Below are 25265 nucleotides of genomic sequence, written 5' to 3' on the forward strand. Positions count from 1 at the left end.
TTTATTTAACATTACGATGTTTGGTTTATAATCGAAATAGCTATTTAATATCGTTTCGATATTATTCGTTAAACAATATTTAACACTTGCGATAACATTTGAGAACCTTTTTAATATTATTTAACACTTGCGATAACATTTGAGAACCTTTATAATATTATTTAACGAAATATCTGTTTCTGTTACTTTTAGAAAAACTGATAGTTTTCAATTTCATTGAATCTAACCAAACCAAAACTTTCATTCTCAAGAATTCTTTTTTATCATCTTCTCATTGAAGCTTCTAATAAGAGAACTTTCTTCAAATGATAAAATACCTAAAATATCTAAAATATCTATCTAATTCCGATGTAGCTTACGAAAAAGAGTAGCGGAACTTTTTCGAACCCGGCTTATAAGAATAATATTAGCCGGAGATACTCAATTGTGTCATAGCGCAATATCGCTCGCAACAATCGCCCGACGTTCCTGGATTTCGCATTAGGGATTAGGTCTTCGCCTCGATCTCCGAGCTACGAATTCTCAAAGCCTCGAGAAGATCGCTCGCGTTCTAGACCCCAGCGCACTCCGAACTTTAATCTCCTCGAGAGCCGGGAAAAGTGTCGGGAGTTTCGAAACTCGGCGTTGGAATCCTGTCGCGACGCGTGTTGTCGATGCGATCCAGCGTTGAGTGCGAGGGAGAGAGAAAGCAGAGAGAGAGAGAGAGAAGAAAAATCGATTTTCTCAGTTTTATCTTATATAATCGAGATCGGTACGGTGTGTCTTGACTCGCGCGAGAAATTAGGTCGGCGCTATGCGCCACGATGCACCACCGACTCGATGTTTAACGTGGTTCGGCACACGAGCGCGCCCGTTTCTACCCGCTACTACAAAATTGAAACTTCGTATGCCTGTGCGAAGGCGCAGCAAAGATGCAACAAGATAATTTGAAACCTGAAGCGCATCGATTTCGGACAGCTCGGCACGTTCTGGTCTCCTTTTAATGGATCGAACTACTTCGATAATGAAAGCATACTGTGCACCGGATTCTTTTGAACCAAACTGGCGAAGAGATATTAATGTTAAACTCTATGGATTTAGTTATCGATGTTTGCGGAATTTATATAATCTCTTGCTAGCCGCAATTGCGAATCTGTACAAAGTTACGATTGATAAATAAATTCAATCTTGCAATGCTTGCATGCAGGTCGGTTTTGACGATCGCTATGGTCAGTGTTTATCAAATTTATAAACTGACTTTGAAAGTTTCGTGAATCCTAATGAAATTATAATAGATTAGCGGAAATAGTAATTTTCAAATATAATGATAATAATTTGTTCATGCATACGGATAGAAGAACAATTTGTTACAGAGGAAGTAATAGCAAATAGAGAGATTTTATATAGCAATTGCATAAGTTGCCCCTATATGGCTGACGGAACTATTTGCTCAAGTTAAAAATACGTATACATGTAGATATACATACATATACATACATACATACGTACATATATATAAAAGTAATATAATAATATATATAAAGTAAAAGAAAGATATCCGAAAAAGATAAAAAATATATATATATTTATTTTAATTTTATATATATATATATATATATATATATAATATATATATATATATAATATATATATATATATATATATTTTCTTTATCTTTTTTGGATATCTTTCCTTTACTTTATATATATAAAAGTAATATATATAGTAACATATATATAAAGTAAATATATATATATATATATATATATATATATATGTATGTATGTATATGTATGTATATCTACATGTATACGTATTTTTAGTTCGAGCAAATAGTTCCGTCAGCCACATAGGGGCAACGCGGCAGCCGATGTGTTAATCGAAACTGATAGAGCCATTAATTCGCAACCTCGCGGACGTGTCAATTTACAAACGCGTTCATTTCCGAAGCTATCGGTTTCAACAAAATAGCCCCGTCCCGCACGCGAATGCGAAGTTTTATAATGTTGCGCGCCGATGCGGCGCTGTATTTTCGGCCCAGGTGTACTCCACTCATTTCAGGCAATTTGCTAGGTAGTCCCAAGCAAGATCGCGTTCCGCAGGATCATAAATCTCCGTTGACTTTCCATCGGTTGGCGCGGCAGCGATCTCGAGGCTGTTTGTTAACGATAACGTCCGCGGCGCGGCATAAGCCGAGCGCTTGCACTCCGCTCGTGCATTTCCTCGTGCATTTGCCCGTCCATTCCGGCTCTCTCTCTCTCTCCCTCTCTCCTCTCCCTCTGACGATGCATTCGGCTAGGCTAGGCTCGGTATGCCGCGAACGTCCCCGTTAATGAATACCGGCAATTACGCAGGTGACGAAGTAAACAGCGTAAATCAGCGATAGCGGCGCGACCGGTGGGAGCGGAAAGCGGCAAGGTGGGGATATACAGCGGTTCACTCGCTCGTAATTTCTCCGGCTCGATATCGCCCCATTGTAATCCTTCTGTCGAGCAAACTTTACAAGCCGCTGCCCCCCTCCGCCCCGCTCCAGGCTGGCTTGAATTATTTGTCGCGCGGTTTAATTAAATTCTGTCGAGTCAAAGGCATCCCTTTTGTCCGCGCGTCCTTCGACCCTTCGACTGCCGTGCTCGTCGTTTTCCATTGTACCACTATTCTGCGCCAAGTGGCTCTTTCATTTTTCCATGGAGTGCAAACTACAGTGCGAATCTAATTCTGTCCGTTTTATTTATTTATTTAGAGATGCGTCGACGTGCTAGCCATTCGCGGCTACATCGGAATTTCGAGTTCCCGATAAATGGCACATCACAACGCTGCATACGTATTTCTTGCAGACGAAAATATGTTCAGTTGCTTCAAGAGTGTAGGATAGTATCCGTACAATGTCAAATAGGTTGATCCAATACCTTGATTGAAATAAATTTGCAAAAGTTGATCAATTTTTAGCGGTCCACATCGAGTTCACCTCGAAGCAGTTTCTTTACGAGTTCGTAAAATGCTGTGAGGATCTCTGAATTTTGTTTGTGGCCATAATTGCTATTATTATAATCCAGTAAATTACTTTAGAATAACCTGGTAAACCATTTCTTCGTCATAACTAGACTGCGGATCTTTATGCAACATTTTCCAAGACGATGCTAAGGAATTAAATAAATATAAATTGCTCCTAATAATTTGGATAAGTTGCGAATACTGTAACAGTGTTATTAAATTGTTGTTACGTCTGTTACATATAAATATTATACGTATATAATATTATATTATATATAATTATTATAATCTTATATATAATTATATAATATTATTACAATTATATAATATTAAATTATATTATTTATTATTTTATTATATAATTGTAATAATATAATATAATAATTATATTATTACAATTATATAATATTAAATTATATTATATTATTACAATGATATTAAATATATAATTCTTATACTTCAGCTATTCGTTTTTGACATAAATGCATGAAATCCGCAGTCTAGTCATAACACAAACTGTTGCCATTCCTTCGTGACGAGTATACTCGTCAAAGACGAGTAGAATAGAGCAGAAGAATATGCATTTATTTCAATATTCTTTATTAACCCTTGTCGCTCGAATCGGCAGCAATGCCAAGCTTAAAAATAGAGTTCTATAAAATTCTTGCAAAACGATAAGAACTAAATTATATATTTTATGAAAGTACAACAAAATACAAAGATACAAAGAAGATCAAACATACACAGTATAATTAGAGTAACTTACACATTTTTCAAAGAGACTATAACAGCCAGCTGGTTATAAGCAGAATCTACGGAACTTTTCTCTAATTTCTCTTCTCTTTCACCGAGAAGCTAATTGGACTCCGACGGTTATAATTCTGATTTCCGGCGATGACGAAGGTTTTATGGGGAGAACACGTGTGTTCAATGGTAGCGAACAGGTTGAAGAAAATTTGGGGATGGGTGATTGAATTGATACTTTCGCAAGTTTTCGCTCGGCGATGGAACGGAGAAGTCGAAAGCCATTGGCGAAGCGATCGCGGCGATGCCAGGCCACAGTCGGCCGGCATTGTCCCTATCCGGCGCCGTTTCTCATTCCTGATCGTGCTAATTTATCACCCGGCGAAGCATTATCACCGCAACGACTGCCGACCCCGGTTATCGATAGCGTCCAGCAGGAAGAACGCGGCTAGCCTCCGCCTCCGGCGACGAATCCTCATCGATCCACCACTATGCCAGTATACCACTATACCAGTATACCGATACACCAGTATGCCAGTGCCTCTACATATATACCAGCGCCTCTGTATATGCCCTCCGAACCGTTCGGAGTCGGCTGCGTTCACGGTGCCCGCAATTATTGTCGTTATCGCCATCCCCTTTATTACACGACTGTATATGCAGCGCTTCTAGGAAGCATTCGAGAAGAATTGCCGATATTGAAAGCATTATAATTGTGCAACGGTAAACTATAAATCATTTTAAAGCTTTTAAAGTCATTTTCAATTTTACATTCTTCAGAAAATTTTATTATTGTTATTAATACTATTATTTATTACCACGTTCCGTGCCGAGCTTTTTTTACTCGAATCTTCACACTTTGATATTTTACTAAAACTTGATGTATTACGTGCAATTATTAATTCTCGTACACATAACAACGTAACAAAAACTTATCAACGCCCATTCTTGCGGTGGAAATTGATTCTTCGGTTCTAAATTTCTTGTAAACAATTTGTTCAGTTCACTAAGTAAACATGCAAGCGTGTACCATCGATGGTACACGTGGCGCGGAACGTGTTAAATAAACGGGCAAAATACGCTGAAGATTACAGCATTTTGAAATATCTTTGCAGTTGGATATACATTGGCTCACGGAACACAGAACTGTCTCCTTGGCATCTAAAAAAAAGATACAAGCCATTCGATCCATTTTTGAAAAAGTTGTTACGTCCAAAATGGTGTCTGATCAATAGACCGCGGATCCTCATGCGGAATAAAACTGACGTGAAACGGAAATGAACGAAAAATGTGTTTCTTCTATCGATGATTTCTATGAATTGAGAAGAACGTAAGAATATTCGCAATTTCTTCCAATGTCTTAATTGTTTGGTTTTTTTACCCGGGGTCAATTTTATCATAAATCCATAAAGTTCGTAATCTAGTGATCAGTTTCGTGAGCTACTTTAACAATTGGAATCAAGTGTCCAAAACGATGGAAGGTAATTTGTAGACAACGTCGCATGGATACATCATAGGCGAAGCGATAATTTAAATATTGCTCTACGATTTCACTATGAACTTGTCATGTTACTGTATCATAAATACGCAAAATGATTGAACAGTTATATATAACAGTTCTATATAACAAAATGTTATATGACAATATCTAGATTATGCGAACGAACGTATTAAGTACGCTAAAAACAAAGCTTCTCAAGGACAAGTACGACTTTTCTCATTGCATTAGTTATCTCGATATATGGCGGGACTACGAATAATTTATAGTTTTCTTAAACAATGTTTCGTAATAACACAGAAATTAACGGTAAATAATATCGAACGTATGTACATGTAACAACACTGCATTTGCTGAATAAATCATCTGGATTAAAGCGTTAATAAATAAATAAATAAGTAAATAAATAACTAACTAAATAAATAAAGAATTAAGTAAATAAATAAATAAATAACGCCTCTAAACCATAGTGTTACTCTAAAACCTCTCGAAATGGTTGATCACCATCGCAGCTGTTTTCCGATGTTAAGCACCGAGTTGGAGCGAAATTGAAAAGAAGGTCCAACGAAATTGAAGACGCTAGGGACAAAGTTACTGCGCTTTCGCAGACGACAAAGCAACGAGACACCTACGCAGTTCCGATTCTGTCAGTTAATAGCGTTTCGAGTTTCCGGGGATCGTCTGAACTCCGAGATCCACACGAGACAGTATCGCCAGACTATTGTCTCCTGTCCCAGCTGATAAAACCGGCCGCGAGGCGACGGAAGTCCCTTCCAAAGGGACACCGTTTACACCCGGAAACCGCCGAGGCTATTAACTGCAATTAGAGCGTCGCTTGTTCCACGGGCTCTGGCCTTCGACCGAGCAACGTTCGTCCCGAGACCCGTTCGTTCGTCTTGCTTCGACAAACTTTACACAGCGATAGCAATTCCCCGAGTTTTCCTTGTTTTCGCGTAAATCGCGGCTGGGGAGGTCGCGTTGGTTGCGTGACATTTGCAATGCAGATGGCTATGCCGGTCGGACATTTTCATCGTGCTCGCCTAGAACCTGATTCCGCGTGAAGCGAACTTATTTTTCTAACGATCGTCTTCTTCGAAATGCTCGAACATCTTTGAACTGTTTGCCGCAGCTGTTAATTCGTGAACCGGCGAACACCGCCGCAAGATTATTGTTCAAACGGTCCCTTCCGTTGTGTCAATGAATAAAGAAAATGTTTTCCTTCTGTTTCTCTCGCGTAGAGATTTACTGCTTCGCTAAACACGTTTATCGATGTTAAATCTTCCCCGAGCATTCAGATTGTGCATGCAATCTCGTTGTTATTTCATTATACGTTGATAATGTTTGAAATATACTTCAAAGTTCTTCTTAAAAGAACTTCTTTTTAGAAACCTCATACAAAATAGAATAAAAAAAGTTCTTCATTTAATGAAAGAGCTTAGAATTATTTGTCCGAGATCGCTGGCAATGTTTCATCCCTTTAAAACGAAACATGTAACATAATAATAGTTTTCTATTCTAGCAAACTGTATAATTAACAAGAATATGACTTCTCTTCGCGTTTTTAGTACAACTGACAGTTTAATAGTTTAATAGCTTATTGAATGATAGCTTATTATTATTATTATTATTATTATTATTAATAGCTTATCTCCAAATTCAGCGTACAATGAGAAGCACATAAACAAAATAGAAAGCGTAAAACATAAAGATATAAGATACTGAGGATATTTTTTCGTATTTATCTTAAATTAAATTCTTTAAATTCGAATATGTACCGAGAACGAATTTACTTATTCAAATTTAAATAATGTATTTTAAAATAAATATAAAATATCAACTACGTCAAATTTTATAGACGCGTATCAACCAAAATTATTTACTTACGTGTATAAATCTGAATGAGTAGTACCAAAATTGTGTAAAATTTAACATAACATAATAGCAGAAAAATACAAATCACGTCTACAAAATCTGTCGTAGTCGCTGTATGAAGGATAACAGCGAATGAAAAAGGTTTGATTACGCCAAAAAATCGTCAACGTGGGTAATTAGTAGACTGCGGATTTTATGCATTTATCCTAAAATTGACTAGCTTAAATGCCAAACAAGGGAGACATTAGAACGATTTAAAGATGTTCTTACACACTCCTTACTTTATCGACCTTATTAAACGGAAAAGTACGTATTTATTTAACTTCCGTTCCTCGCAGTTCATTAAGAAAATTTGTCCGTTCCACAGCGATGAGCAGTCTATTAATTATGCGTTCGATGCAGTCGTCGGTCTCGCAAGTTTCATCACCGATCGCTTCCTCGCAATTTCGATTCTGGAGGACAATGCGATCAACTGTTGGGGTGTCTCTTTCAAATTCAGCCCGGGCCACCGGTATCAGATGGAAACCGGCTCGTGCAGCCTGGAACCGTTCGAGAGGAATCGATTCACAGCGCTCGGAGTACTTTGTTCGCGAAGGCTGTGGCCACGGCGTTCATTCGATAAAGTGGTGTAACGATCCAGCCACGCCGAGCCGCGTCGTGTGAGAGCGCAGCAACACTGGCACCGGTGCTGCACCGCGTTGCACCGTGCTGCACCGAGTCGCATCGCCACGAGATTTAGGTGCAGCGCAGCCGCACCGCTCTGCGGGCACACGCGAACCCGAAAACGCGTGTACCGGTGAACGAGGGGCGAGAACTTGCGACTGCAACCCTCGCGAATGCAGTTACGCGTGCAATTGATACTGCGGCCGCAGAGTACTGAGCGAGTTTCCTTAAGCCGACCTCATTTTCTTTGTCCCTTTATTTAACGGCGATCAATGCCTGGCAAATTTGCACAGACTGGACGGATAGTCTGTTCAGAAACCGATAAGCTATTCATAGTTTCAGATGTCCCACGAACCGACGAACTTCGTATTACTTCTGGAACTAAATTCGTCCTAACTGGCGCTCAGCTTGGAAACGAAAATGGAAGATTTGGGAAGAGAAGGCACGATTATTCCAGCCATGCGACTCGTTTCTTTTTTATAATTGTTAACAATCGATAGCTAATAAAAAAATCGTATCTCCACTTCTCAAATTGTCTAGTTTTGTGTACAAGCTGAACGTCAATTAGGGAGCATTTACTGTACTGTTATATCATCACATTTTCTGAGACTGGCTTCGGGTGAACTTAACTGTCCTGTGTCGATGGCTAATCATTAGACTCAGGTTATTTACGCGCAATAAACATGTGAAAAACATACGGTGTTTATGCACGACAGATATGCTGATATGCAGCGAAAATATGCTAGTATGTAGGGAAAATATAAAAAATTAACTAGGATTAATTCGTTCAATATATATATTGAATATATGATATTATATTATATTATATTATTATATTATATATTATATTATATTATATTATATTATATTATATTATATTATTATATTATATATTATATTATATTATATTATTATATTATATATTATATTATATTATATTATTATATTATATATTATATTATATTATTATTATTATATATATGTCGTACCCATGTAGAATATCTTCCACATGTATATATATGTATATATATTCATATCGCGAAGGACACGCGTATTGCATATGTTTGTAAGCTTAAAGCATAAAAACGTACGAACTATGCAAAAAAAAAGAAATAAAAAATATATTTTCAGAAGCGTATAATTTTTGTATAACTTTTAATAGTTTCGGTACACTGTACAGTCTACAGTCTGTACACGCAAACTGATTAAATGAAACTAAATATCTTCCGTCAGATATCAAAACATGTCTTGGATGGTCATGCAGAATGCAGGCGTTCCGCAATAATCAGTTTTGTCCCGTGAAACACGATCGAGCTCCCACGTTCAACTGAAAAATGAATGAGCCGGATCGTATAAATGGTTCCCCGAGATAAACATTCATGAGCGCGGTCTGTTTCGAGCGGCGAGCATCGCGACATTCGATGCTCCACATTTTTCATATTCAGACGATCGATACCTGCAGAGACGTCGCCTTCTCGTGTCGCGTATAGGTGCAGCATTCATATTTTTAAGTCCGAGAGCAGAGGATAATCGGCTAGTGACGGCTTCGAACTGATCTCGGTCGAAGCACGGTGAAAATCGCGCCGAGCGATTCAGCGCCGGCGAGAAGTTGCTCGGACACCACGAGTCGCGTAAAAGGTCGGCGCTGGTCTTGCCCAGTCGCATAAATAAAGAAAAGAAGTTCGCGGAAGGCGACCGTCTAAATTGCAAAACGGGGAACGCAGCCGGCCAGAGCAAGGCTGCTCGAGGATTCGCAACTCGGACGGAGCCTCGCTGCGAGACAGTCGAAGTTTCGTTCGTCTTTGCATACGGGATTGACCAGCGGACCGAAAAGGACGGAAGAGACATCGTTCCGGGAACGAATCGAGCAACGCTAGTCAGTTCGAAGTCAGTTATCGACCGGCCGACGACTGGCACACGCTCCGAGAGCCTGCCAGCAATCAGCCCTCCCCGACAGTTAGTTAGTCGTCATTTCGAAATCCCTTGGAAATCCGGCGAAGCTTTTAGACTTCCGGCGGACAGCTCCAAGTTGAGCAACTTCTCCGCGAGCAGATGGGATCCCCGTCGGATAGTCGGCAGGCGTCGGGGATTCAAGCGTCGTTGATTAAACTCGAGAATTATTTAAAAAGCTAATTGAATTCGATCTCGCGAAATAATTGCTATTTAGACGACGCGCCGCCGAGTTTCCTGCTATCGTGCTAAACCGAGCTATGCCAGAAGCTTCTTCGCTCGCTAAGTTCACTCGATCCCCTTGCCTATCGATTTCCTTTCACGGATTCTTCGATGCTTTCGAGGACGGCGATGGTATGAATTTGTTAGACCGAACGTTAATCATTTAAGCCAGCTGCTAGAATTTATGAATTTGGCGGTACGATTGTAACCCTCGGACAAAATATTGGGTTGGCAACTAAGTAATTGCCGATTTGTTCAATGAAATAAACAATTTTTTTTTACTTGGAACGAAGTTTAATCTGTAATGTATTTTCCATTTTGTTCGATGACCTTTTGCCGTCTCTCTGACAACTTGAAAATTCCACGCTCGTAGAAAGTCTGATCCTTTTCGGCTAAAAACTGAGTTAACCCTAGAAAGATAACCATATGACAACGTACGTAAAAGATAACCATACGCTTCAGAGGCGCATGCTTTTCTAAGGCGTCAATTTTATACTAACAATGGATATTTATTTAAGTTAATCTAGTCATTTTAAAGGTTTGGCATTATTGTACAAATAAAATGCATTTATATTATATTTTTTTATATTTTAAGTAATTTTAAACTTAAATCACTAGACCTCTATGAAAAATTAACAAAAATCAACAGTCTTCGCAGGCGCCTCTGCGACGTAGGTTATCTTTCTCGGGTTAAGTGAGATTTGACAGCGTCATCATCATTAAAAGTTTTACCACGAAGGGAGTTGTCCGGGGATCGAAATAAGTGGTAATCCGATGGCGCGAGATCAGAGCTATATGGTGGGTGTAACATGAATTCCCAACCAATATCCATCAATTTTTGCCGAGTGGACAAAGACGTGTGCGGCCTAGCATTGTCCTGCTGGAAAATGACACCTTTACGATCGACCAATTCTGGTCGCTTTTCCTTGGCCACTGTATTCAATTTGTTCAGTTGATAACATTCGCGGATAATAAAAAATAACATAATAATAATAATAATAATTTTATAATATAACATTCACGAATATCATAAAAATAGGAGTGAAAGACATCTATATAACTGAAATCGACAATTACTTAGTTGCCAACCCAATAGATACATGTCTTTCCAAGATAAAGAACTTCTAATTATGGTAGCTGTAATGTTTCAGCAAAATAGATCCGTGTCGAGAAGTTCTAATCATGATAGCTGTGGAAAAGATTCTGAGGTGAAGGTTTATACCGATCACAATTTTAAACGAAATGCATGGAATAATAAAATTCAAACGTTGTTTCGCAACTGTGGGTCGATTACATTGTTTACAGTTAAGTTCTCTGGTCAATTACATTATTATCTGGTCAATATTTGTATCATATTATCATCATCAGTATTATATTATCATATGGTCAATTACACAGTTTATATTGCACATCAAGAAAACTGTCAATGCTATGAATAAGTACACATAAAGGAAATTTAATGAAAACCGGTAATTATTCTGCGGATTTTATTCATTTATGATAAAAATGGATACGCAAATACAGATGCTAGAAAATCGATCAAACGAAAAATCATTAAAACGACCAAAGCCATTTTTACTTCGTATTTCTTGCGAGAAATATAAGTAATGTTTAATCCACGAGGAGACTGTCTTTCAGGTGTCCGTAGGTATTGCGAAGATATACCTGCGGTAATGGTGTTCATACACTGTATAATGATATCGTGTGATGGACAGTGATGTTTGCACGGAAGGAGGAGTGTGACGCGGGAGAAAATATTGTGTTGACGACGGTGGCTTAAGGTTCGTGTTATGGAAACGAGCGTGCGGGTATCATCTATATACACAGTGTGTATGGAATATACATAGTTGAAACGTGAGTGGAAGAGCGGGAAGGATGTAACGGTTATTATAAGAGAAGTATTGTGAGCAAGAAGTCGCGCAGGTAGAGAGAAATCTTTTAAAAGAGCGATTGAGAGAAAATGAGAGCGGGAGAAGCAGCGTTTTATGGCAGATCTGGGCGAAATTTAATAAAATGATGACGGATAAAAGATAAAGACTGACGAATACAATTATATTCGACACTATCGGATAAACATTCAATCGAACAAACCTTTGTTCAGATAAAAATGTCTCCGAATAAAATATTATTCGAACAAGAATTTATTCGTACAGAAATGCATACGGAAAACAATTGATTTGAATAAAAATGTAATTTTTCATAGTTTATCGATTCATTTCTTCCATATTACTTTTAATAGAATACAAAATTATTCGAATAAAGAATTGTTCTACTAAAAAATTATTCGAGTGAAGACTGATTCGAATAGACAGACAGAATAATTTATAACGAATAAATAATGTTATTCGAATAAAATATTCGACTAAAAGGAATTCAATCGAGTAATTATCTTGCATAAATATCCAAACACAGGAAATTCTTCCTAATATTTATTCAGCTTCTAAACAAAAATGGACAATTTGGGAAGAGGAGATACGATTATTCGAGCCTTGCACCTCATTTTTATAATTGTTGACAATCGCTAAATATAAAAATGAGCCGCGGGGCTCGAACTACAAGCTGATGGAAAATTAGGGAGAATTTAGTGTAATGGCTAACCCTGTTTTATAGCATATTATATAAACTCTACGATGTTCCCGATAAATATATATTATTTTATTATTAAGCATGGAGATTCAAACGATCCACTCGCATCTCCACCACAAAAAATCGTCGATCGAACCTCGCTGCCGGCGATTCCGCCTCGGATCTTAATCGCGCTCGGATATCCACGAACGAATCAATCGCGCGAGACCAGAATCTATATTTAAAGGTTCGATTATCCGGCAGGCTCTTTCGCAGAGTCCCGAAAGAGCGGAATCGGGGCGAAATGGATCTTCCTCCGTTGGATGCGAGAGCGCGGAGCTCTTTTTCTTTAACCGATTCATCCCCTTTCTCGCCCGCTTCTCTGTCATTCCTGCCTCGGCTCCTCTCTGCAGCTGTTCGAGGAAACGACGGCGGCCGTCTTACTTCTTAAAAGATCGACTCCTTTCTCTCCCACCCTCCCGCCAGAGCCACGGTTCGTTGGAATTTCAAACCAATTTGTCCGATGCAGCGTCTCGAAATCGGCATCGAGCCGATCGCTCGCCGATTCCATTCGGAAACAATGCCGGATTCGAAAGGCCTGGATAAAAGGTTGCCTTAGGGATTTTCGTTCGCCCCATGGAAATTGTTAGGGAATAAAGGCGAGCTTCCCGATCGCTGGATCTTTGCGCAAGAGGAAAAAATTCGTTACGAGAAGCGGAAGCTAAAATGTCCTGATGTTTGCGTCTCTCGTATTTGATCGGTTCATTTTTACCATAATTTCGTTGCTTCTCTGATCAGCTTTTTATTCGACGTCCCTTCGTTTCTATTACAGATCTGATTTTCTGTAATCGTCTCATGAGTGCAACAAGCATAAAAATAAAAAGTAAAATCATATGTATGCAATGCTGAAAGTAAGAAATATTAGATATAAATGTTAGATATAAAAATATATGTGGTCTAGAAAATACAATAAATGAAAGATTATCAGACATACAAGTATGTACTGTCGTTATTACAAAAGAAAGATGTATACCATTATAGAAGTCCGAAGTCCTCTTATAAAATCATAAACTCACTGAATAATATCGTAGATCATCTTATACATATATTTGAGTATATTATATACTGTGTGTTCCAACGCGAACCAACGAGAAGGTGTAGAATTCATTTAATTTTCTTCGCGAAGATACGGAATCACGATCGTGACATACACGTGACTGTTAATAGCGAACGTGATAAAGCCCGCGTATAATATTTGGGAAACTAATTATCCGGGAATCGCATAATCCTCGCGATAACTGGTAGAAAGAAACGGGGAAACGAGAGAGAAACCACGGTAGGAATAACCGAACAGTTCCTCGAGCAGAAAGCAGGATAACGAGACTAATTCGACGACTGGTCCGGTGAATTATCGCGGGATAGCGAAGTGGATCTCTCTCTCTCTCTCTCTCTCTCTCTCTCTCTCTCTCTCTCTCTCTCTCTCTCTCTCTCTCTCTCTCTCTCTCTCTGTCTCACTCACTCACTCACTCTCTGTACTCGCCAGTTTTTCAGGGATCGAAATAAAACTTCTGCGCGACAGTTTAATAAAAGTTCTTCCAAGTAATTTCACGCGCGGTTCGCGTTCTTTGAGCCGAATCGCTGATCCGTGCTCGAAAACGGAGGCGAGGCTTGCTGCCCAAGTTTATCCACCACTTCTCTCTCTCTCTTGCTCTCGCTTGCTCTCTCTCTCTCTTCCTGTCCCTTTCTCTCTCTTCACTAGCAACGAACGTTTTCGTTATTTTTCGTTTCCTGTTCCGTCGAGCAGCGACCACTTTTCCGTCACAGGCCCAGCCGGCGAGTTACATTCACGGGAAACTGGCTGCCGCAATAAACCTCTGGACCCGATGTCCCGCTGTGTTCTTTCCGCAGCTGAAATACGGCCGCAATATGTCGGCGAATTTAGGGGAGCCACGTTTAACCGAAGTCAAACGCGATTCCACGATCCGCGCTGACGATCGACGCTGACAACTCCGATTCCACGACTGCAACTTTAACGAGGCACCTTGCTGTTTCGACGTTTCGCAATCGCGTATTTTTTTCGCCAGTGGAAAAGGAACGTTTCAACGATGATACTTTCGATCCGTCGATCAAAAACCTTCCGATTGAATAATTTTTCGCACTTTCTGACGGATGTGAATGTTTTCGAGATCAGACTATCCCGATTGATTTCAATCTAAAACTTGTTAATGAAATCGAAGAAATTGTGTATATTGGGTTCTACGATCTTTGTAATATTTACGACTCTTTTTCGCGAACGGTGCAGCTTTTGTTTTCGTTTCAAGCGCCAGTCGGTAGGAAAATAGGACTGCGACGACGTGATAAGAATTTCTGGGCAGTTCCAACGTTAATCGTATCAGGGACTCGACGTCGTTCTGAATAATTGAGTCGGTGGGCTGTGTCAGAGGGAGAGAGAGAGAGAGAGAGAGAGAGAGAGAGAGAGAGAAGAGAGAGAGAGAAGAGAGTGTGTGAGAGAGGGACGGGAAGTATTGAAGCGGAGTGGAAGATAGTGCTCTCTTAAAAAGTAAAGATCGAGCGCTGGATAACGTCGAAACTTGTAGGTCGTTGCACTTGGCGTCTGTTATCGATTCACGTTCCTGTAAATCCACATTGTCCATTCGTTCTGTGTTTTACTTCTTGTTTTATGATCGAGGATTCATTTACGTTGTCCTCTTTCCGCTCTGTTCTATTCGAAATTCATTTACTCTATCAAACTGCAGATTTTTACACAAATATAATATTTTTCTATTTTCACAAATTTTACAAACAATTTTATTTTTCATCAATTTTATTATTTCAATGTTTTATATAGTTTTTATACAAATTTTATAAATACGTTCTATAAATTTTATACAAATTTTATAAATACGTTACACAAATTGTATACAAATCTTACAAATACGTTATGCAAATTTTATAAAAATTGCAACGAAGAACAATTATCTTTCGCATACTAGATCGTTGAGGATAGGTGTTGCGATTCGAGTGTATAAAATAGAACACTCTGCGTTTTGCTGTTAATTGAATGCGTTAATTAAATTAATTCGCGACGCGATTCGTGTTTTCGGGATATAATAAAGAGAGCTGCTTTTACCATTCGTAATCGGTCTCCGCTTTCAAGCAACTTCCGAGGAGGTTCGTATCCAGGATATCTCATTAATCCTGATCCTTAAACCTTTTACGACCGAGCTGTCGCAGTTAAGGCTAAGACTATTAGAAGCTCGTGGGAGTGATAAGCCGCGCCTACTTTCGACGTTTTGCACGGCAACGCTTTTGACTTGATCACGCATTTAAGATAGAAAGAGAGAGATCCTCGATTAATTCATTCATTCAGCAGACTTCGTAATACACACAGTAATTTCTCCCGAAAATGCCAAATTTCGGGTTGCTGTGAATTTCCCTGTGCTAGTTCTACGCCTATGTAATTTATTGCTACGTCGATGCTAAGAATCAATGGAATTCCTGTAAGACAGTACAAAATGGTCTGTTTAGGTATGAATCAGGTAAGAGAGACCGTGGATCTATAAGGTACGTGGTAGGTACTAGGCATGTGGCCTCCGAATTGCCTTAGGATCGTGTCATGTGGCCTCCGAATTGTCTTCGAATCGTGACATGTGGCCTCCGAATTGCCTTCGATTCGTATTATGTGGTCTCCGAATTGCCTTAGAATCGTGTCATGTGGCCTCCGAATTGCCTTCGAATCGTGTCATGTGGCTTCCGAATTGTCTTCGAATCATGACATGTGGCCTCCGAATTGCCTTCGATTCGTATTATGTGGCCTCCGAATTGCCTTAGAATCGTGTCATGTGGCCTCCGAATTGCCTTCGAATCGTGTTATGTAGCCTCCGAATTGTCTTTGAATCGTGTTATGTAGCCTCCGAATTGTCTTCGAATCGTGGCTTGTAGCCTTCGAATTGTCTTCGAATCGTGTCATGTAGCCTCCAAATTGCCTTCGAATCGTGTCATGTAGCCTCCAAATTGTCTTCGAATCGTGCAACGCTTCTAAATTTTCTACAATTTCTTTCTGCAAATCTTGCCATTTTTCATTCGATTCCTTCCGAGCGTTCTACAAACTATTCTGTAAGTCCTGCTATTTTCCTGAACGTTCTACGATTTTTGTCGCAAATCCCTCGCCTCTCGACTCTTCTATACAAGCTCCGTTGAATTTCGACATATCCGTTGAATAGAAAAATCAATCTGGCAAGTAGGTGTTTATTTACCACCTGATATGATCTAATCGCAAAGCGACGATGTATTATATCTTCTCCGATTGGCATATTTTTTAACCGAGTTGAATCGAATTAGCGCAGACATCTCGTAAAGAGAGAACACATTTTCTACCTTCCTCGATTTAATGAAAATTAATAAAAAGCTAAGAAGTGAAAAGTGTATTTATCATTACCATAACTGAATGTAATTCTAACAAGCTGATAAATATAATTCGAATTCATCCAATATTCTACAGCGTTTTCGTTTCAACTCTTCTGTGTTCTTTGAAAGACCATCTTCGAAACTGTTTCGGAGCATCCGGAATTTTATCAAACTTCCCATAAACCTCCAACTTTTTGGAATTCCATAAAATTCCCTCTCTGTCCGACCCGTAAAGTTGATTTGCGCGTCCTGCAATTTTTATGCGGGTTCTTCGGACGAGGTCTCGAAAGATAGCGGAAGGGGCACGGCCGCGTCTTCGTGCCGGATTGAAAAGCGAATCGAATTCAAGGCGCAATCGATTCTCTTTGGCCCGGCGATCTATATCGGTAGACAATTCGTGTGCTCTTCCGTTTCAGCGTTCGCCGTTCCGGCCAGGAAAAGTTTCACGCGATAAAAGGAATAACGTGTACCTCCGGCGACTGGATTCTCGCAGCTTTGTTGACGTCCCGCGAAAATGTCGAATGCAACGATGTCGGTCACCCCGGAATCCCATATTTCCCGCCGCGCTATTCGAATCATGCTGCTCGAGAGAATCGACGGACAGTGCCTACGGCACGCGTCGATGCCAAAGTGGCAATATTTAAGCACCGATATCGAAGGTAGCACAGTGCTCGATGAAACCCATCGATTTCTCTTATTGGAGGCAGCATGGTGCGTGCAAAAATCCATCAATTTCTCTTAACGCGATGGCTGCCAAGGCAGCATAATTTGTTCGATAATACAAAAGTGGGAGAGACAAGATTTATAATAATAGTAATAATTTACTTTGGAACACAGGCGACATAAAAGCAATCACAGGAGTATGATTTTAAAAGAGTTAGGATAAATATAGAGGAAACAAGAGTAATAGTAATAATAAGAAAAACATTGACGTAAATACAATAGAATAAAATGCAAAACGAAAATAATAGCAGGAAAGAAAATTAAATCAAATGAGATTTATGTAATGAACATTAATTTTCAAATTTGATAACAAAAATTGTTAGGTACTCGGAAACCTTTTTTTATCCTTTTTATACGCTATTTCAACCCATCAATGATAACAGTGATAAAGTAGACATATTTGCAGCCAATATCACAGAATTCAAAACAAGTTTTCATAAATTGTTTGCTTAATTTACTGATTCGCTGATTCTCCGATAGTCTAAATATGATATGTTTTTGTTCCGTATTGTCAAAATGGATGTTTACCCGTACGTATAAATAAATGAAACGAAATTAAATATAAATCGTAATAAAGTATAATAAAATATAGTAAAGCGTGAAAAATAATTAAAATAAAATAATAAATACAGGAAACAAATGAAATATAAATAATAATTTAATATAAAGTACAAATAAATGAAACGAAATTCAAATGTCAACAAAAATGATCAGATTCGGTATTATCGTTGCAACAACGAGCACCGTTTCGTGCTATAAAAATAACCTGGATAATCGCTATGAGAAGCGAAAGGTTAATAGAAAATTATCGAGCCCGACGGAGCCGCGAAGAGGATTATAAATAGCCTCTTCCGGTAAATAGAATGTTAATTGAGAAGGTTGAAGTTCGATCGAGCTCTACCGAATCGCCGATAATTTTCGTGGATATCGAAATAAAACGGGCGCGCGCGAGGAACATTGTTCACAACAAACGAGCCGAGGCGAACGCGTTCGTTAAACAATTGTCACCGGATGGAATCGATCCGAGCCGTTAATTGGTCGGTGATTTGCAAGCTGATCGAGACACAAGTAGCCCGGGCCAATTTTTCTGGGCCGACTACCGCTGCTGCGACGAGTTCGCGTCTCGTGAAAATAATCTAGGTTGATTGCCGGCCGGCCAGCCGGCCGGACACCGGCGATGATTCGTTTCACGGCTCCTCGGAATTCAATTTCCACGCCGAAAAATTGCATCGGCGAAGTGCGGAAACGAGCCCTTTACAGTCTCCCCGGTACCCCGGGAAATATTGAAACGGGTCTTTCGCGGACGCTGAAATATGGATCTGTGTACGAGTGTACGCCGACTCGCGGCTACCACTCTCGCGAATCAGAATTCGCTATCGAGAAATGTTATTTCACGATTATTTCTTTGCACTCTGCCTTTCCCTTTAATCCAACATACCTGGCCGGATTGTATAACGTTCGATAACGCGTATTACACGCTCTGTAATATCGAGAAATTGCTTGCGGGCCACCGACGATTATTGCGGGATTAAATCGTACGTCGACCAAAAGTGCGATATAAGTCATTGTTTTGAAAAAGGGAGGCACGTTTTGGAAATTCGATATGATATTCTGCGAGGCTAATGCCACGAAGCATGTTTTAAATCAATTATCGTGTCCGAAGACCGACGACTGGCCCAACGTTGCACATTAATTTTGATTTTATGCACGACTAATGATTCTGTCTTATGCTCTTTTGTCTGTCCAACAAAGTGGTGCACGAATGAAATGGTACAAAAATTACGAGAGATCGACGATATTGTTAAAACATTCTTGTGTCATAGTGACGTCTTAATTCTACTTAAAAACTCTGCTATTTGTCATGGAACTTGTATCCAGTTATATTAGGTCTATCGAAAAGTTCTGTCCGTTTTTGAAGTGAAATATAACACGATTTTCATACATTTAATAATATTTATTGTAGAATATACTTTCCATCGTTACTTATGGCTTCTTGTCAGCGTGACGGCAACTTGTAAATGCCATTTTTTAAAAATGATTTATTTTTAGAGGCGAAGAACTCAACTAGTGCTTGGTTGACATCAGCTTCAGTTTTGAATTCTTTTTCCTGTAAAAAGTTTTGCAAAGAGAGAAACAAGTGATAATCGGAGGGTGCTAGGTCTGGGGAGTATGGTGGATGCGACAGAATTTCCCAGCCTGGCTCTGCGATTTTCTGACGAGTCGCCAAAGCAGCATGTGGTCTGGCATTATCATCGGTAGCCATGTTTTCACGATCGCGTCTCACTTAATAATGACATGAGACATCTTTGTTTCGGTTTATTTAGGAGAGCGCATGTGTGTAAATGCAATGATAAAGAGAGATAGTCATATATGTCTCAAATCAACATGTGCATATGGATTGAAACTTGAAGTGACACTATCGGACAGAACTTTCCGGTAGACCTAATAACTGAATATAACATACACTTAACATGAGTTAAAATCTCATATAAAATACGTGACTATTGGATTATTTTCTCTCTTTTGAATACTCAGAAGTTTTTCCTTCTAGCATATAAGTTACAAAAACGAATCGACGCCGAGAGTCTCGCCAGAGTACCATTAGATAAACAATGCTCTTTGTCTTTAGGTGACGTTTTTGGTTTCGTCTTTGTGAATAGTCTTCAGTCTCCTGGAGCAATCAGGAGAGTAAAGACGGTCCTTCCTCGTACATCAAATTAATAAACTAAAAGGGATAAGTTTAATTCACTGCGTATTACTTTTATTTATCTACCCATTTCCAATAGTGACAGATAAATTTGAAATCGTCAATTTTTTCAGAGAGCCTAGCAACATTCAAAAAAGAAATATAAATTAATATTAAAAACATTAAAACATGTTTGTACCATTTCGTCGCGAAACTGGATGCTCAGGAACAAAGGTCTCCCGTCGGAAATTGTCCTATCGTTAATTAACTCCTGTAATTTGCATTCTTCGTATGAATGAGGGAACAGAATTATCCGGAGGTAATGGCATTCGGGCGCGAACGAACGCGGGAAAATGATATTCGCGGACGAGTTGCGGTGAACGTTAGGCTCCGCGTGTCACTGTCGCAGTCTCATTGTCATCGGCGCGTCGTGGCGGAAGGGTCCAACAATAAATAGCTGAAGAGAGACAATGACGACGATGAGCGGCGACGTGACGGGTGGTGAGGAGAGGAGAGGAGAGGAGAGGAGCGGAGCGGAGCGGAGAGGCTCGCTCAGACTCGGCCACGTGGAATCGCGCGATACGACCGCGGGCTCGCGTACAAACGCCGCGGAATTGCGGAGAATGCTGCGACCAATTTGCACCTCAGGGAATAATGTAAGCTTCCCGGTGAACACTTCCGTAATTCCATTAACGTAATGGCGAAGACCGAGCTCGTTTACGCTGCAATATTTCGCAATTGTAATAGATCCGCGAGGATGTACGCCCTCCCCCGCCTCCCTAAAAGTATTGGGACACTTGCTTATTTAATACAAATCGTCATTTTTCATCCCGATTCGATAATGTCTGCGACTTTTATGGCATCAGATCGTCGAAAGTACACATTAAGCTATAATTCGATTGCGAACTTTCGTGCAAAATAAAAAATTGTCTACATCAATTGCGCGGAACGAAAGTTAAACAAGGATGTATTTCTCGTTGTAATAGTTTCAACAGATTAAAAATAGTGCAACAAGATTCTTAAATTTCCCCGATGTCTTCATTGTTCTGTATTGCATTTATCCAATTTTCCCATAAATGTATAAAATCCGCAGTGTAGTTATATGTTATAATATAGTTATGTTGTTCTCGTGTTATTAATATGTGCAACTTATTAATAATTTAATATGTGGAACATACTACAAAATGCATGGAAACAAGTAGGGACAGAAATAATAAAAAAAAAGCTGATTAAAATGTATGCTGAAATTAGTCCAAGAAGTAATCAAAAAACGTGGTGGACATATCGGCGAAGAGAAAATTTAATTTCCTTTTATGAAAGCGACGTTAATTTTATTATAACTGTAACTATAACTGTTATTATAACTAGTTACAGTTTAATATAATTCATCGTATATGTTATATTCTGTGATATACACTCATACACACACGAAAGTATTCGAACACTTACGTTTCGTCGTAGATTTCGGGGTTCTAATTCTGTGTGTTCCAAGAAAGAAAGCCATTTATTAGCAAGAAAAATAAAATTGTACGTTTAAAATTCGCCGAAAAATTTATTTATGAAAATAATTCATTCTGGGACAAAGTATTATTCTCTGAAGATAGTAAATTTAACGTTTTTGGTAGCGATGAACGTAAAAGTGTTTGGAGGAAAATGAACACAGAATTGGAACCGCGAGATCTACGACCGACTATAAAACATAACGGTGGATCTGTATTAGTTTGGGGCTGCATGGCATCTAGTGGAGTGGGAAACCTCGTGTTCATCGATGGGATAATGGACAAAACGAAATACTTAAAAATTTTGCAGGAAAATTTAAAAAGCAGCGTATCAAAATTGAATTTACCTAGCGATTATTGGTTTCAGTCTGACAATGATCCGAAGCATACCGCTAAAATAGTCAAAGAATGGGTATTGTATAATGTTCCACACATGGTGCCACATCCACCGCAAAGTCCCGATTTAAACCACATTGAACATTTATGGAATGAAGTAGAAAGACGATTAAGAAATACGGTTATTACTTCGAAAGAAGCGTTAAAACGAAATATTATTGAAATATGGCAATCGATAGATGCAAATGTTACTTCTAAGTTGGTCCACTCAATGGAAAACAGACTTAGGGCTGTTATAAAAGCAAAAGGTGGATCTCAACTCCCTATTAAAACCTTTAATCGTTCAATTGAAGTAACTATTAATTGTTTCGTTCGAATACTTTTGTATGTATGTTTTGTTCGAAAAAATTGTAAAAAACTGTAAAAACTGTAAAACTGTAAAAACGCTATATATTGTTGAATTATTTTCTAATTTTGCTTACGCAGTCTTGTTATATGTGTCATATTATATCAAATGCTTCAGTTTGAAACATATATTTTATCGATTCAATGTTAGAAACGTAAGCGTTCGAATACTTTCGTGTACGAGTGTAAACGGTATTTTGGTATTTTGCCCGTTCAATTTATAAATAATAATAATAATTAACTTTGAAATAAATTTTAGAATCGATAACAGTTTCCGTTCGGTTTCTCAAATTCGCTTAATTTTTTGTACATACAAGGGTGTCTCGTTTTACTTACCAGTCGAAGAAATTCCAGAGGCACGTGAACATGTTGACGGCGGGTGTCGCACATTGATCGAAGCTCACGGGGCACACGCAGATTCACTCGCGACAAAACACCTGTCACGTTCATTCAAGCGTTACTCGTGGTTAGAGGCGCGCGAGGCACGCATCCAACTATTTCGTCTCGATTTCTCGCGAGATGCTTCCGCATCGTGCGAGCGGCGAGCTGACTTCTCGGAGAAGAGGAACAGACGCATCTTCGCGAGTCGAGCCTTAGCAAATTCCCAGTTTTCAATTCGGCGAAATTCGGCGATACGGAATTCTACATCCTCCTTTTTTCCTTCACAAAGGAAACGCAACGATGTAGCGGTCAATTTGTACCTCGACGTTAACTCTCGAGTTTACCCCTTTCGCTACGGCGGTTCAGTCCGCCGTAGCGCCACTCCTGAACGGAACCACCCGCCGAAATTGTGCACATTGCGCGTGGATAGTGTATTTGGAAAGAAAAGGGATTTTTCTTTAAAACAATATAGTTATAATTTCTGCATAAGGTATAAAGTTATTTAATAGGTAAAAAAAGTTTCATTAACAATGGAAAAAGTGAAGAAATAATATATAATATACAGTAATAAAATAAAACATAATATTCATAATACAAAACATAATACATAATAATTAGTCCTAAAGTTAGTACTTTCGATTTTCTATCCCTTTATGACATGTAACACAATAATAATGGGAAATGCAGGTAGAACAAATATAACTTGAATGGTGTGTCGTTTATTTCGGACTGTCGTTTGTTTGTTTCGTCAAAAGATTCACGCAATAGTAACAAGAGGCGATTTTACCAGCATGTCGGATATATCCGGCGTTCGTCCCCAGAGGGCGATCATGTGGATGTCGGATATATCCGGCGTTCGGCTCCGCGAGTGTTCATATGGATGACGGATATATCCGTCGTTCGGAGCGAAAGGGTTAAGCGAAACTTACACGCTGCATTCGTGCTCGCATACCAGCTTGCGTTGTTAACTTTACGCTCTGAATTGTAAACGAACACGGCCAATTTTTATGGTACTTTGCTAAAGTGTATTTTTCATACGAATATTTCATACGCTTGTTTTCCAGCTGCTTTCTGGTGAAGAAGTGAAAACGACCTTCGAAGTTTGCAACTGTGAACGTACGTGAACTGTGGAGAATAAGCGAAACTTATTTTCTACTTAAATATAGCTTTCTATCTAAATATAGCTTTCTATTTAAATACAGCTTTCTATTTGTGTATATATAACTTTATCCGATAAACGATAATGTCTTTATGTTACTGAAAAAGATTATATAACGTGGTTACGATCTTCTCGCAATGAACGACATGCAACTCTTCCGCGTAAAGCGGTTTCAACAAATAAAACACGTCGTCCGGTAACGTAGAAAAGAATCTTCTCACGTTACGATCTATGACGGGACTGTACGAAAGTCGTTGTATGTCAACACGAACACCTCTAAAACAATTACAGGGAAGAGAACGATGCCCCAATTAATGCTAAATATTAACCCATTTATAGAATCATTTGCGTACAGCAACTTCTCGCAAAAGTTAGAAACGAATCTCCTGCTTCTTCTTTCCTAAATCTGAGTTTTCGGACGATCTCAAAAATCTCACGACGCTTTTCATCGAGATAGTCGGAAGTCCGCCGACGAAATCTCGTCATAACGTAGCCGGTGTTCTGGAAATGGAGAGCAAACCGAAGACGCTTTGTCAGCCGATAGTCCGCGAAGCCGTCCATTCCGATTCTTTCCGCGGTGCCGTCTGGCTACGATACAATATCCGTCCAGAGCGAAAATTAGAACGGGTCTTTGTCGGCAAAGAGTCGCAGTTGCCCCCGAAAACCCTCTCTACAATGGCAGAGTCGCGACAAAGGGGAAACTGCTCGGTCAGGATGTTTCTTTCTTCGCGAAAATGGATATTCCGCTCCGTTTTCGCGGCCCGGTATTATCGCCGCCGACTCTTTGAAACCGGAATATTTCATTAGGAAGCCTGAAAATGTTCTGGAAAAGCGCCGGGGTCGAAGGTAATCGGAGCCGAAAATCAATTTCTCGATCAACTCTAAATCATTCCGTAGCTCGTCCAACCTTGGGGAGAATATCAGCGAACGGTAACTTTTCTAACAGCATTTATGTTTCATTCGTACGGCGATAGGGCAAGGGTTACAGTTACCCAGGCACATTAACACTTTAACCCGAGAAAGATAACCTACGTCGCAGAGGCGCCTGCGAAATAAACAACTGACTGCACCGTGGATGACGCAAAGACTGGAAGCACCCACTTTGCCAAGGCATGTGCGAAGCAACATTGAAAATATTCTTCCAAAATCTGCTGTACAGGCTTCCGCAGATGATGAAGAAGAACC

General features: G+C 39.4%; 1 protein-coding gene across 11 annotated transcripts in view; it reads right to left on the bottom strand.

Annotated features, from left to right (window-relative positions):
- LOC117220757 (uncharacterized) overlaps positions 1-25265 on the bottom strand; it is a 376568-nt gene that overhangs the window by 184939 nt on the left and 166364 nt on the right. Inside the window, exon 2 of one of the 11 annotated variants that reach the window (XM_033471024.2) lies at positions 22877-23132. The exons of 9 other annotated variants lie outside the window; for them this stretch is intronic. In XM_033471024.2, the coding sequence (XP_033326915.2) occupies positions 22877-22908 (32 nt within the window). In that variant the 5' untranslated portion in view covers positions 22909-23132. Of the gene's footprint in view, positions 1-22876; positions 23201-25265 lie in introns of all 11 variants that reach the window. One more of the 11 variants, XM_033471023.2, reaches the window with a different exon arrangement.

Source organism: Megalopta genalis, chromosome 9 (assembly GCF_051020955.1).
Source record: "Megalopta genalis isolate 19385.01 chromosome 9, iyMegGena1_principal, whole genome shotgun sequence".
NCBI classification, from domain to species: domain Eukaryota; kingdom Metazoa; phylum Arthropoda; class Insecta; order Hymenoptera; family Halictidae; genus Megalopta; species Megalopta genalis.